The sequence below is a fragment of the Heteronotia binoei genome, chromosome 15 (assembly GCF_032191835.1).
Source record: "Heteronotia binoei isolate CCM8104 ecotype False Entrance Well chromosome 15, APGP_CSIRO_Hbin_v1, whole genome shotgun sequence".
Taxonomy (NCBI): Eukaryota; Metazoa; Chordata; class Lepidosauria; order Squamata; family Gekkonidae; genus Heteronotia; species Heteronotia binoei.
The window spans coordinates 11316414-11330207 of record NC_083237.1 but is presented as its reverse complement, the minus strand read 5'-3'; the positions used below and the strand labels follow the sequence as shown (position 1 = coordinate 11330207).

General features: G+C 42.5%; 1 protein-coding gene across 1 annotated transcript; it reads right to left on the bottom strand.

The window, feature by feature from the left end:
• Positions 1-2097: 2097 nt before the first annotated feature.
• Positions 2098-13430, bottom strand: LOC132583018 (vomeronasal type-2 receptor 26-like). Its single transcript, XM_060254685.1, has 4 exons — positions 13210-13430; positions 11919-12198; positions 4585-4711; positions 2098-2999 (listed from the first exon to the last, which is right to left on the bottom strand). The coding sequence occupies exons 1-4, from the start codon at positions 13428-13430 to the stop codon at positions 2098-2100; spliced, it is 1530 nt and encodes a 509-aa protein (XP_060110668.1).
• Between the last annotated feature and the right edge of the window lie 364 nt (positions 13431-13794).

Genomic DNA, 13794 nt, shown 5'->3' with positions numbered 1-13794 from the left:
TCCCGGTTAAGGGAAGTAGCGGGGGACGGACGGCAGCTGGGTTCGACGGCCCTCTGCTGTTTTGCCCGCTACAGGGTTACCCCCTTTTGGCGAGTCGCCCTGGGCGGGCGGCGACGCCATTTGGAGTGGATACCCGACCGCTGCCGGCCTGGCAGCAGCTAGTTTTACTGGCTGCTGCCGGGGGCTGGGTGGCCCGCCCCATCCGGACTGGGAAGGGTTTTGGATTCCATTCGCCTGTCCGGTTAGTTAGGTTGCCCCAGGCTGTTGGTTCAATAAAGTTGCCCTGTTTAAACCCACATATTGTGTTGTCTCGTTCTTCCGACTGGGGGGGCAAAAAGATATAGCATTGGAAAAAGTGCAGAAAAGGGCTACTAGAATGATTAAAGGGTTGGAACACTTTCCCTATGAAGAAAAGCTAAAATGCTTGGGGCTCTTTAGCTTAGAGAATTGTTGACTGGGGGGTGACATGATAGAGGTTTACAAGATTATGCATGGGACAGAGAAGGGAGAGAATGAAGTACTGTTCTCCCTTTCTCACAATACGAGAACTTGTGGACATTGAATGAAATTGCTGAGCAGTCAGGTTAAAACAGATAAAAGAAAGTACTTCTTCACTCAAAGGGTGATTAACACATGGAATTAATAAACAATGAAAAAAAAACATGGAATTCACTGCCACAGGAGGTGGTGGCGGCTACAAGCATAATCAGCTTCAAGAGGGGATTAGATACACATATGGAGCCGAGGTCCAGCAGTGGGTATTAGAAACAGCTTATCATTGAAAAGGTCTGTCTGGGGCAGTGATGCTGTATAATTCTTGGTACTGGGGGAGGGCATAGTGGGAGGGCTTCTAGTATTCCTGGCCCCAATACTGTACCTCCTGATGGCACTTAGGGATTTTTGGCCACTGTGTGACACAGAGTGTTGGACTGGATGGGCCATTGGCCTGATCCAACGAGACTTCTCTTATGTTCTTATCCAGGGCAGCATATTTCTTGATTGATCCTGAGATACTCACAGGGGAAAAGAATATGTGCAAAGTAATGCACATTGGGGCCAAGAATCCCAGCTACAAATACAAGTTGATGGGGTGTGAACTGGCAGAGACTGACCAAGAGAGAGATCTTGGGGTTGTGGTAGATAACTCACTGAAAATGTCAAGACAGTGTGCGTTTGCAATAAAAAAGGCCAACTCCATGCTGGGAATTATTAGGAAGGGAATTGAAAACAAATCAGCCAGTATCATAATGCCCCTGTATAAATCGATGGTGCGGTCTCATTTGGAGTACTGTGTGCAGTTCTGGTCGCCGCACCTCAAAAAGGATATTATAGCATTGGAGAAAGTCCAGAAAAGGGCAACTAGAATGATTAAAGGGCTGGAACACTTTCCCTATGAAGAAAGGTTGAAACGCTTAGGGCTCTTTAGCTTGGAGAAACGTCGATTGCGGGGTGACATGATAGAGGTTTACAAGATAATGCATGGGATGGAGAAAGTAGAGAAAGAAATACTTTTCTCCCTTTCTCACAATACAAGAACTCGTGGGCATTCGATGAAATTGCTGAGCAGTCGGGTTAGAATGGATAAAAGGAGGTACTTCACTACCACAGGAGGTGGTGGCGGCTACAAGCATAGCCAGCTTCAATAGGGGGTCAGTTGCTTCAATTACTCCATGGATCATTCACATTTATTGTCTCCAGTAACAGCTGAGTTATTAAATCGGAATGATCCACCACCTTTTTCTGGCATGCACTTACTGAGCACTGAAATTTAACTGACTGCTGAACTGCCAGTTAGGTATTTTAAATGAGTCATTGAAATTCTTCCTTGGAATTAATGTTTTGTAGATTCAATGTTTTATGGAATGTTTAATTGTTTGATAAACAGAAGGCATTCTGAGTCTATTTGCAGGGTATGTTAGGATATAAATCTTAATCAATCAATCAGACAATGTAAAGCAAAAAATCCCCTTCTTAAAACTTCACTACCTTTCCTAATTTTTATAAGTGTGCCCTCTTGCTAGTGTGTGCGTGTGTTAGAATGAATGTTTCTAAAGAAAAAGAGAAAGAAAGAGAGGAAAAACTAATCACAATGCCTAGTTATTTTTTTCTCCTTATTAGTGCCTCTTTCCTGTTCAGCTCAGGTCTCAATACAATGATATAGCATTTGGGGGAAAAGATACAGCCTAGTAACCCAGCACTAGACACCAAAATAGAAAAGATCTCCACGGCTGTCATGGATTTCCCTTTGCTGCTCAGATAGGCTGGAACAAAAGAGACCCAAACACTACAAAAGATCAGCATGCTGAAAGTGATGAACTTGGCTTCATTAAAACTGTCCGGCAACTTCCTGGCTAGAAAAGCCACAGTCAAGCTGATGAGGGATAAAAGCCCCATGTAGCCCAAGACAATATAAAACATAGTGACAGAACCCTCATTACATTCTAGTATGGTACTTTTTGTCAGAGACTCTGTGTCAAAATCAGGAAAAGGTGGTGAGGTTGCCAGCCACACCATAGAAATGCTGGCTTGAACAAGGGAACAGGAAAGGATGACGGAATTAGCCAGCCATTTCCCCACCCACTTCCTCATGCTGGACCCTGGTTTGGTGGCCATGAAAGCTACAACCACAGTAATGGTTTTGGCCAAAACACAGGAAACAGCCACTGAGAAGATGATGCCGAAAGCAGACTGTCGGAGGAAGCAGGTCACCTTCCTTGGTCGGCCAAGGAATAGAAGAGAAGAAAGTGAGCAGAGCAGGAGAGCGATGAGAAGTACGTAGGTGATCTCTCGGTTGTTGGCTTTGACGATGGGGGTGTCTTTGTGCTTAATGAAGATTCCTAGCACTGTGGCTGTGATGAGGGAAAAACAGACAGCTATGGAAGCCAAACTAATTCCTAAAGGTTCTTCAAAAGACAAGAAGCTTAATGTCTTGGCGATGCATCCGTCTTTGTTTTTGCTTGGATATTGATCACTGTGGCATTTGATGCAATTGTCCATATCTGGGGGGGGAAAGATTATCAGCGGCCATTATATGAAATGTTACATGGGAGCTTTAGGGGCATATTTAGTTTTAGGGACATATCAACACAGAGTGGTAAAGCAGCAATACTGCAGTACTGTGATCTGAACTCTACTCACGACCTGAGATCTATCCCGTCGAAAACTGGTTCAGGTAGACGGCTCAAGGTTGACTCAGCCTTCCATCCTTCTGAGGTCGGTAAAATGAGTACCCAGCTTGCTGGGGGGAAAGTGTGAAAGACTGGGGAAGGCAATGGCAAACCACCCCGTAAAAAGTCTGCCATGAAAACGTTGTGAACGCAACGTCACCCCAGTCGGAAACGACTGGTGCTTGCACAGGGGACCTTTCCTTTTTCAACTCATTGTTGGATTTGAAATGCTGGTATTCTAAAAACTCAGATGGTATTCTAAATCATGCTGTGGTTATATATTATAGTTGTTGTCATTGTTTTTCTGCATTGATTTTTAGCTATTTGATCTTTACACTGATACATTAAGATCTGGTTTTCTAATACCAGCCTCCAAGTTGTGATAAAGTGAACACTGCAACACAAGTATGCTCCCCAGGTATAATACTGAGATAGACTCACTCCCGTCCCTCCTTCATTCCCCTCTGACTTTATTACTCAGATTTAGCCCTGGTTTGTTGAAATGACAACTCTTCAAATGACCCTTCCTTCATACAAAGCTTGACCTGCCTTATAGTTTCCTCAGAAAATGCAGCAATGTCAAATTTGAAGTTTTTAAAAACGGAAGTAAAGGAAACTTGTGAAACTCCAGATGAAAGGAGCTCAGTTTCTAGACCATTCTGTAACACTTATGGTAATGCAGAATATGAACTTTTTCAAAACCACTACTCAGATTTAAAAAAAAAAAATGTGGAAACCCTGGATGATACTGACACTTCTAAGGCTCACTGTGTGACTTGTTTGGAAGGCAATTTGCGGTATCATTTTTTCACTGTTAAAGTTCTGCATGACATATGCAATCATACAGGATTACTGAGTCATATGGGATTACCCATAAAGTTGTTAAAATATCCATAAGAAGGAGTAATCATCTTGGGAGGGTGGGGGAGACAGTCTTGCAATATGGACATACGGACATATGAAGCTGCCTTAAACTGAATCAGACCCTTGGTCCATCAAAGTCAGTGTTGTCTACTCAGACTTGCCGCGGCTCTCCAAGGTCTCAAGCTGAGGTTTTTCACACCTATTTGCATGGATCCTTTTCTGGAGATGCCAGGGATTGAACCTGGGACCTTCTGCTTCCCAAGGAGTTGCTCTACCACTAAGCCACCATCCCTTCCCATGTGCTTTTTGGTCCCAAGTAATTTGATCAATGATTCTTTAAGAATTAGTCAAGGGTATGTTGGCTTTACATAGGCAGCCTCCTTGATCACGATGCATTCGTTAGATCCTTTTCTAACCATTTCGGAAAAGGTTTTGGATCTGAAATTGCTTTAGACTGCCTAATGGATGAATTTTCGAAAATCATAGAGAGGCGGAAATCCCCTTAACAAGGCTTTTTTCAATTGCATCAAAATTTGACAGTCAAATCACATACTTGTTTGGATTGAAATCTTCCCTCCTGGGCATGGAACACAATCATAGCAGCAAAATGGCTGCCCTTCCCTCTTTTTCTTATGATAGCCAGGTTTGCAGTAATCGCTACACAGAGAAAGGGGCCATGTCTAAAGAAATTTAGGAAGAGAACGTTAGACATTACAGTTGAGGTATGCAGAAAGACATAAGCAATTATGATCATCATATCATTGTGATATCTATAATCAATTAAGTCTAGGCCCATTAAAGCTCTGATAGAGTAGAGAAGTGCTACAAGCATGAGGTTTGTGGCTTAGCAGCTGGGGGAGTTGCTGAAATCTTCTGAGTTCATGTGAAGGGCTGAAGGTGATTGCTGCTGATCGATTAGGAGTGGCTGTGTTCCCCACCCTCTTTGCATTATTAAGCTGCGCCTTGTCAGAGGTGCGAGCCTTTGGCGCGAGCCGAAGGTCGGGAGCTAAAGGGCTCTTAGCCCTCAGAAGTACTACCTGTTTCACATGCAGGGATGGAGAGACAGGCACAAAATAGAAGTCTCAATGCGTAGATGAGACGATGGTGTAAGGAGGAAGTTTGTTAGGCACTGGGATGCTTTCTGCAACAAGCGGGAGCTTTACAAAAGACATGATCTCCACTTGTCCCTAGATGGAACCAGACTGCTGGCCCTTAAAATCAAAAAGGTGGCAGAGCAGTTTTTAAACAAAATCTAAGCCAACAGGAGATGTAATGTCCCTGGTTCAGGAGGACTCATCTCTAAGAGATGAAGGGTTAGCTCTTACTTTTCTACTGGGTAATGGATCAGAGTTGTGCCCTGAGATGGTGACAAACAGAATGGACTACCTGCCAGAGTCTCGAGGCGGCAGGAGGAAGGTGTTGGGCCTAGCTTGCCTGGGAAATTATAGATGTTTCCACACACATGTTAGAAGTGTTCAAAATAAAATTGGTGAGTTGGAATGTTTAGTGTTGGGAGAAAACAGACATTGTGGGAATTTCAGAAACTTGGTGGAATGAGAAGAATTAGTGGGACATAGTGATTCCTGGATATAAGTTATATTGGAAGGATAGGGAGGAAAGGTTTGGAGGTGGGGTGGCTCTGTATGTCAGAGAGGGCATACGGTCAAGTAAGACACAGGTCAGAGATTTAGATTCCCGTCTAGAAATGCTTTGGGTTGAAATAGAGGGTTAACCATGGGAGTTCGTTATCGCCCACCAAATCAAAAGATAGAGGATGACTATAATATGATGGAAGGCTTAAAGATGGTGGCTAGACGTAAAAACTTTGTCGTCATAGGTGAATTTAACTACCCGCAGATTGATTGGGTCAATATGTGTTCTAGTCGAGAGAAAGAGATTGAGTTTCTAGATGCTCTCAATGACTGTGCTATGGAGCAGATGATCTCAGAACCTACCAGGGGTGGGGCGATCCTGGATTTGGTCCTAAGTAATGCCCAAGACTTGGTGAGAGATGTAAAAGTGATCGCACCGCTTGGGAGCAGTGGCCATAACGTTATTGATTTCACCATTTGTAAAAATAGAGAGTTGCCCCAAAAGACCACCACAACCACGTTTAACTTTAAAAGGGGTAAATTCTCTGAGATGAGGAGGCATGTGAAGAGGAAACTGAAAGGAAAGGTAAATGCTGTCAAAACCCTTGGGGAAGCTTGGAGGCTATTTAAAACTACAATCCTAGAAGCTCAGATAAAATATATACCACAAGTTAGGAAAGGCACAAACAGGCATAAGAGAAGGCCTGCATGGTTAACAAACAAAGTAATGGAAGCTGTAAAAGGTAAGAAGGACTCCTTTAAGCGGTGGAAAGCTAATCCAAGTGAGATTAATAAAAGGAAACACAGGCTGTGGCATATCAAATGCAATACTGTGATCAGGCAGGCAAAAAGGGACTATGAGGAGCATATTGCAAAAAACATAAAGACCAACAATAAAAATTTCTTCAAATTAGAAGCAGGAAACCAGCCAGGGAGGCAATGGGGCCCTTGGATGACCAAGGGTTCAAAGGATTACTGAAGGAGGATAGGGAAATGGCTGAGAAGCTGAATGCATTTTTTGCCTCCATCTTCACGGTGGAAGATGAGAAGTGTTTGCCTGCTCCAGAACCACTTATATTGGAAGGGGTGTTGAAAGACCTGAGTCAGATTGAGGTGACAAGAGAGGAGGTCCTAAAACTGATAGACGAATTAAAAACTAATAAGTCACCAGGTCCGGATGGCCTACATCCAAGAGTTCTTTCAAGCTCAAAGTTGAACTTGTGAATCTTCTGACAAAAATCTCTAATCTTTCATTGAAATCTGCCTCCATTCCTGAGGACTGGAAGGTAGCAAATGTCACCCCCATCTTTAAAAAGGGTTCCAGAGGAGATACGGGAAACTACAGGCCAGTCAGTCTGACTTCAATACCGGGAGAGTTGGTAGAAACCATTATCAAGGAAAGAATGAGTAGGCACATTGATGAACATGAGGTATTGAGGAAGACTCAGCATGGGTTCTGTAAGGGAAAATCTTGCCTCACTAACCTGTCACATTTCTTTGAGGGGGTGAACGAACATGTGGACAAAGGAGACCCAATAGATATTGTTTACCTTGACTTCCAGAAAGCTTTTGATAAAGTTCCTCATCAAAGGCTCTTTAGTAAGCTTGAGAGTCATGGAGTAAAAGTACAGGTCCTCTTGTGGATCAAAAACTGGCTAATTAATAGGAAGCAGAGAGTGAGTATGAATGTGCAGTCTTTGCAGTGGAGGACATTAAGCAGTGGAGTGCAGCAGGGCTCAGTACTGGGTCCCATGCTCTTGAACTTGTTCATAAATGATTTGGAGTTGAGAGTAAGCAGTGAAGTGGCTGAGTTTGCATATAACACTAAATTGTTCAGGGTGGTGAGAACCAGAGAGGATTGTGAGGCACTCCAAAGGGATCTGTTGAGGCTGGGTGAGTGGGCGTCAACGTGGCAGATGAGGTTCAATGTGGCCAAGTGCAAAGCAATGCACATTGGGGCCAAGAATCCCAGCTACAAATACAAGTTGATGGGGTGTGAACTGGCAGAGACTGACCAAGAGAGAGATATTGGGTTCATGGTAGATAACTCACTGAAAATTTCAAGACAGTGTGCGTTTGCAATAAAAAAGGCCGATGCCATGCTGGGAATTATTAGGAAGGGAACTGAAAACAAATCAACCGGTATCATAATGCCCCTGTATAAATCGATGGTGCGGTCTCATTTGGAATACTGTGTGCAATTCTGGTCACCGCACCTCAAAAAGGATATCATAGCATTGGAAAAAGTCCAGAAAAGGGCAACTAGAATGATTAAAGGTTTGGATCACTTTCCCTATGAAGAAAGGTTAAAACGCTTGCGGCTCTTTAGCTTGGAGAAACGTCGACTGCGGGGTGACATGATAGAGTTTTACAAGATTATGCATGGTGTAATGTACTGAGTGACGAGACGTGTTGAAGGCAACATACTTTATTGGCAAGTACATCACAAGAGAGGGAAACGCGGGCCGGGTCCCGATTATATACATGGCCCAGAACAACCCTCCATCTGGCCAGATCCAATCCTGTCCAGTTAAACTTCCCACCACAGATCTTGATTGGCGGAGCGTATTAGCGAGCTACTGCCATGGACCAGTGGATTTCCACTGGTCGCCTCTGTCGCATTCGCTGTGTTGTACATCAAGACTTAAATGCAAGACAGAACACATGGGATGGAGAAGGTAGAGAAAGAAGTACTTTTCTTCCTTTCTCACAATGCAAGAACTCATGGGCATTCAATGAAATTGCTGAGTAGTTGGGTTAGAACGGAAAAAAGGAGGTACTTCTTCACCCAAAGGGTGATTAACATGTGGAATTCATTGCCACAGGAGGTCGTAGCTGCTACAAGCATAGCCAGCTTCAAGAGGGGATTAGATAAAAATATGGAGCAGAGGTCCATCAGTGGCTATTAGCCACAGTGTGTATATATATATATATGTGTGTGTTTGTGTGTGTGTATATATAATTTTCGGCCACTGTGCGACACAGAGTGTTGGACTGGATGGGCCATTGGCCTGATCCAACTTGGCTTCTCTTATGTTCTTATAGCAGATTTTTATCAATGATATTATTATTACAATTGCATTTCGGTGTGGATCAGGAATATTTGGGTTACAGAAACAACAAATTGACTACACTACCCACTACTCCCAGAGAGTAGTGGAGCAGATGATCTCTGAACCTACCAGGGGTGGGGCGATCCTGGATTTGGTCCTAAGTAATGCCCAAGACTTGGTGAGAGAAGTAAAAGTGATCGCACCGCTTGCAAGAAGTGACCATAACGTTATTGATTTCACCATTTGTATAAATAGAGAGTTGCCCCAAAAGACCAGCACAACCACATTTAACTTTAAAAGGGGTAAATTCTCTGAGATGAGGAGGCATGTGAAGAGGAAACTGAAAGGAAAGGTAAATACAGTCAAAACCCTTGGGGAAGCTTGGAGGCTATTTAAAACTACAATCTTAGAAGCTGAGATAAAATATATACCACAAGTTAGGAAAGGCACAAACAGTTATAAGAGAAGGCCTGCATGGTTAACAAACAAAGTAATGGAAGCTGTAAAAGGTAAGAAGGACTCCTTTAAGCAGTGGAAAGCTAGTCCAAGTGAGATTAATAGAAGGAAACACAGGCAGTGGCAAATCAAATGCAAGACTGTGTTTTTTTTATTAATGCCATATTAATCTGCCAAAGGTAACATTTTTTTTCACCATCACACATACCTGGAAAACCTGTTGTTGGTTTCAAATGTTCTAAAATGTACAAATATTTTTCAATTTAAAGATATATCTGAAGTGTTTCAGTGCAAACCCTGGCTTGTCCTGAAGAATGAGATGAATCAATCAAGAAAAAAACCATGATTGGCAAATCAGAACAAAACAAAACATGGCCCTCAGTTAACAACCCAGAGAGTGGAGAAGGACCTTAGAAAACAGAAATATATACCTCATTAAAAATGGTTTGCCATACAATCATATTCTCATGAATGATGAATTTTTCTCCTTCAGCTGCATTGGGATTTACCTGTCCAATTTTTACCCTGTGGAATGACTTGTTTGGGAATGTGATCACGTTTGTTATATCAAATCCATCTCCCATATCCCATTTATCATTAAAAGAGACTCTTTCTCCAGCTGAGTTATTAAATGCAATGCCTTGTAGAACAGGGTGGACCTAGTTGAAAGCAGAAAAGGAAGCAAAACACTGAAGTCTGAGTGCTGATATAATACAAATGTTATAACTTCATATCATTTCAGAAAAACTAAGTCTATTAATTTTTCATTTACAGTGAATGAAAAGAAATATACAGTGACTATTTTGCTTTTCTGATTATCACTAGGAATAAGAAGGCACAAAAGTTGATTCTATATACTGTGTTTATTATCGGGCCAGTCAGGAAAAGTGCTCTTTTTCTACCATCATAGACATGCTAAAGAGACATTTTCTTGGATCAATTGTACCTGCCATGCTAAAGAGACGTTTTCTTGGATCAATTGTACCTGCCAAGGTTGGACATCATAAAGTTCCATTATTCCACCACTGTCCATTGCCCTGTGATTGAATTGGGATGAGTACAGCACATGAACAGCATGTGCTATGGCATAGACAGCATTGTAAATACTGTAGCTGTGACCAGTCATGCCCATTTCAAAAAGGGAACTAGGAAGACTCTCCAACCTCTCCTCCCCAGTACATGTTTCACTGATGGCCACTGGCTCCTGGGGATTGGGATAGAAACAGTCAAATGCCTGCTCCCAGAAAACCTTGAGAAAACCATTCTCTTGTTTCTCAAAGGGCTTTACATCTTGAAGAAAGTTCTGGAAGCCAGGAGGTTCATGTGAGTGAAATGTGAAGGAAATGGTTCCATAGAAGAACTCAAAATCCCATCCCCTCTGAAGACTTGTCAGTGAAAAATCAATTTGTGGTGTCATAATCCACACTTTTCTCAATGATGCATCTTCCTTATAACTGGGATTGCCTAGAAATAGAAGAGTGAGGCCCAAAAGGACCGCTGAGTCTCCATAGAGGATAAATGTGTTGGCTTTGCAGTCTCTAAAAGGTAGATATATATTTAAAAACATATCAGTGACATCATCCATGTCGTTCCAATTGTGTTGGGTGGGAATTTTCAGTCTCAAAGCTGAGCAGATGCCATTTTGGGAAAGCAGTGGCTCCAGGGCCTTCAAGAAATGCTCTCCCTGGTCATCATCCCCAGCAAGAAGGGCAACCCAGTTCCACTGGAAATGGAGAAGTAACTGGATGATCCCGCAATTCAGATGAGCTTCATTCGGAGCCATGTGGTAAAAGGAAGGGGACTGGTTTGCATCCCTCTCTTCTGGGGCAAGTGAGCCATACGTCAGCTGAAAGGAATTGTACATATATATTAGATGTGTTAAGAGAACTGCAAGTGTCTTGTTTTATCAGAATAGTTCATGAAGGAATCTGCAGATCTAGCAAGAGTTGAAACATTGTTCTCATTGGTTCATCACAGCTGGTGGAGACCTAGGGTGATTTGTTGAAAATCCAAGTTTTAAAAGCATCTCATACTTTCACTTGAACATGTTGCGTCGCCTAATAATGAGTCAAGAACTGGTCTAATGGTCAATAATGCCTATTTGGTTGGCAGTGGCTCTCCAGGCATTTATGTTAAGGGTTTATCAGGTCACCTAAACCATAACTTTAACTGAGGATGCCAGAGACTGAGGCTGCCACTTTATCAGCAAAGCAGATGCTTTACTGCTTATCCTCAGTACTTCCTCATTATATCATCCTTGTTCTTCTCCTCCCTTGAGTGAAACAACTTTCTTTGCATTCATTTTTACTGACATTCACACCCCATCTTCTTTTACATCCCATAAAACTCCCAGAAAAGAAGAAAAATTGCAGATTTATACCCCACCCTTCTCTCTGAATCAGAGACTCAGAGCGACTTAAAATCTTCAATATCTTCTCCCCACTGTGAGGTGAGTGGGTCTGGAGAGGGCTTTCACAGCAGCTGCCTTTTCAAGGACAACTCCTGCGAGAGCTATGGCTAACCCAAGGCCATTCCAGCAGGTGCAAGTGTATGAGTGGGGATTCAAGCCCGGTTCTCCCAGATAAGAGTCTGCGCACTCAACCAGTACACCAAACCACTAAACCAAATAATAATTGGTTACATCACTTCTTCTAATCATAGACCTTATTTATTTGATTTGATTTTTAGCCCGCCGTAGAACAGGCTCAGGGCAGGTTACATCGTAAAGACAGTCAACAGTAAAAACAGTAAAAGACCAATTTAAAATATATACAATCTAACATTACCTGTGGAATCTTGTAGAGACTGAGGATGTCTGACTTGAGGAAGGAGGTATCAGAGCTAAATCTCCCAACGACAGCAATTATGTTTTTATGGGCATCACATTCAAAGTTAGGTAAATATCGATGCACGTTAAAGAGCAACCTGAGGGTGGTCTCCTTATCATAGCAGCTGTCATAGCTGTGAAACCCAAGAGTGACATTGGGCAAGAATGTGGGATTTTTGTTGATTTCTACTATAGCAAACACCATAGCCAGGACACGTTGGTAGGATTTTGTAGCTGTACTATAAGAGATATGGAGATACGAAAAACAATGATGTCAACAGGAGAAGGAAAAAAGCTCGAGAGATGAGTGTTTTGTCACGCACTGGAACAAGAAATTGTGGAGGAGTTTGAATGTGAGCATGTCAATTTGTTTGGGTGTGCTACCACACAGACGTCTAACCATTAGAAGATGGTAGAACACAAAGCCTGGCAATTCAATAACAACGCTTTCTGAGAAATCTTTTCATCTCACTGTTCTATGTAAAAAAAATTATAAACTCTTGTCCTACTTCATTATGACCCAAAGAACAGTTCCACTCTTGGTTGGGCGAGGCTGTGGTGACTAAATGAAAGCACCCTCCCCAAGACAGCACAGAATGTAGAGTTAGCAGAGAGTTACTTGTGCAGTGATTCAAATAAGGGTGCTACAAACATCCTCTGCCTATAAAAGTTTGGAGGATGTCTGTTATGTATATGGACTCAAGGGAAGACTTTGGATGTTTCCGCTCGGCTCATTGGAGCCATACGGACTGAGCTTGGGGACTTGGCAACAAAGGGCTGCAGGATTAAATCCCTGCAGCCCAGGACCAATCACAAGCCCCCACCGGTTTGAATGACCCAATAACGTGCTTGCGCAGGAACCCAGAGATGTATATAAGTTTGGCCCATGGGCCCCAACGCCAGTCTCGTAATGTGACCTTATACTCTTATTAAAAGAGCTTGTTATCACTTACTCTGAGTCTCTGCCATGCATAAAAGCCACTATATAATAATGTCTTAATGCTGTCTGCTTCCCCTCTAGCTCAGGAAAGTCTTCCTTCTGGATGCACGCACGACAGATGGATCGTAAACAAGCCTCAGGCAATAAGATTCTGAATGTGATTGGAAAAGAGGAACCCAGAGCGGGGGAGGGACAAACACGGGTCTATCTTCCCCACCCCAGCCCCTTCAACCATCCATATCCTTCCATCAACTTGTATTAAAATGCAGGGTTAGGCAAAGTGCCCAAGAGGTACCTAATGATTCCTTACTAAGGATTCCTGTATAACTCCTGAGCAGGATATTGTCTGAAGTCTATTTCATGCACATGGTAGAAAAAATGAGAAGCAATTTCACCAATGAGGAGATCTCCCAGCTGGAACCATTCAAGAGGAACAGGGAGTGCATCCTTCATGCCACACTTGGTGGGCTCTGCTTTGCATGCAGTTGAAGGTAAAAGCAGCAGCATGACCACCAGCACTAGTTCCAACATCCTGCCAAGAATGAAAATCAGTTCAGTTTGCTTTATTACGGTCCATGACCAAATACACAGCACAATGCAGGCCAACAACAACCACATAAAAATTGTAAAAATCAAGATGGACCTAAATAGGTGAAACGTAAGATATTTAAAAAATAAATGTGAAAATAACATATAGGACATTAGTATGAATAATAAGATATGGCAAATAATACAGTAGTGGTCAAAAATCTTCTAGCTTAATAAATATAGTACATATAATAAAAAAAATAAAAATTATACAGCTCCAGAAAGAAATGTTAACTGGAATACACTGGTTAAAATTACAATCTGGTACCTCGACATTAACTTGTAAGAACCATAAAATGCAATTTGA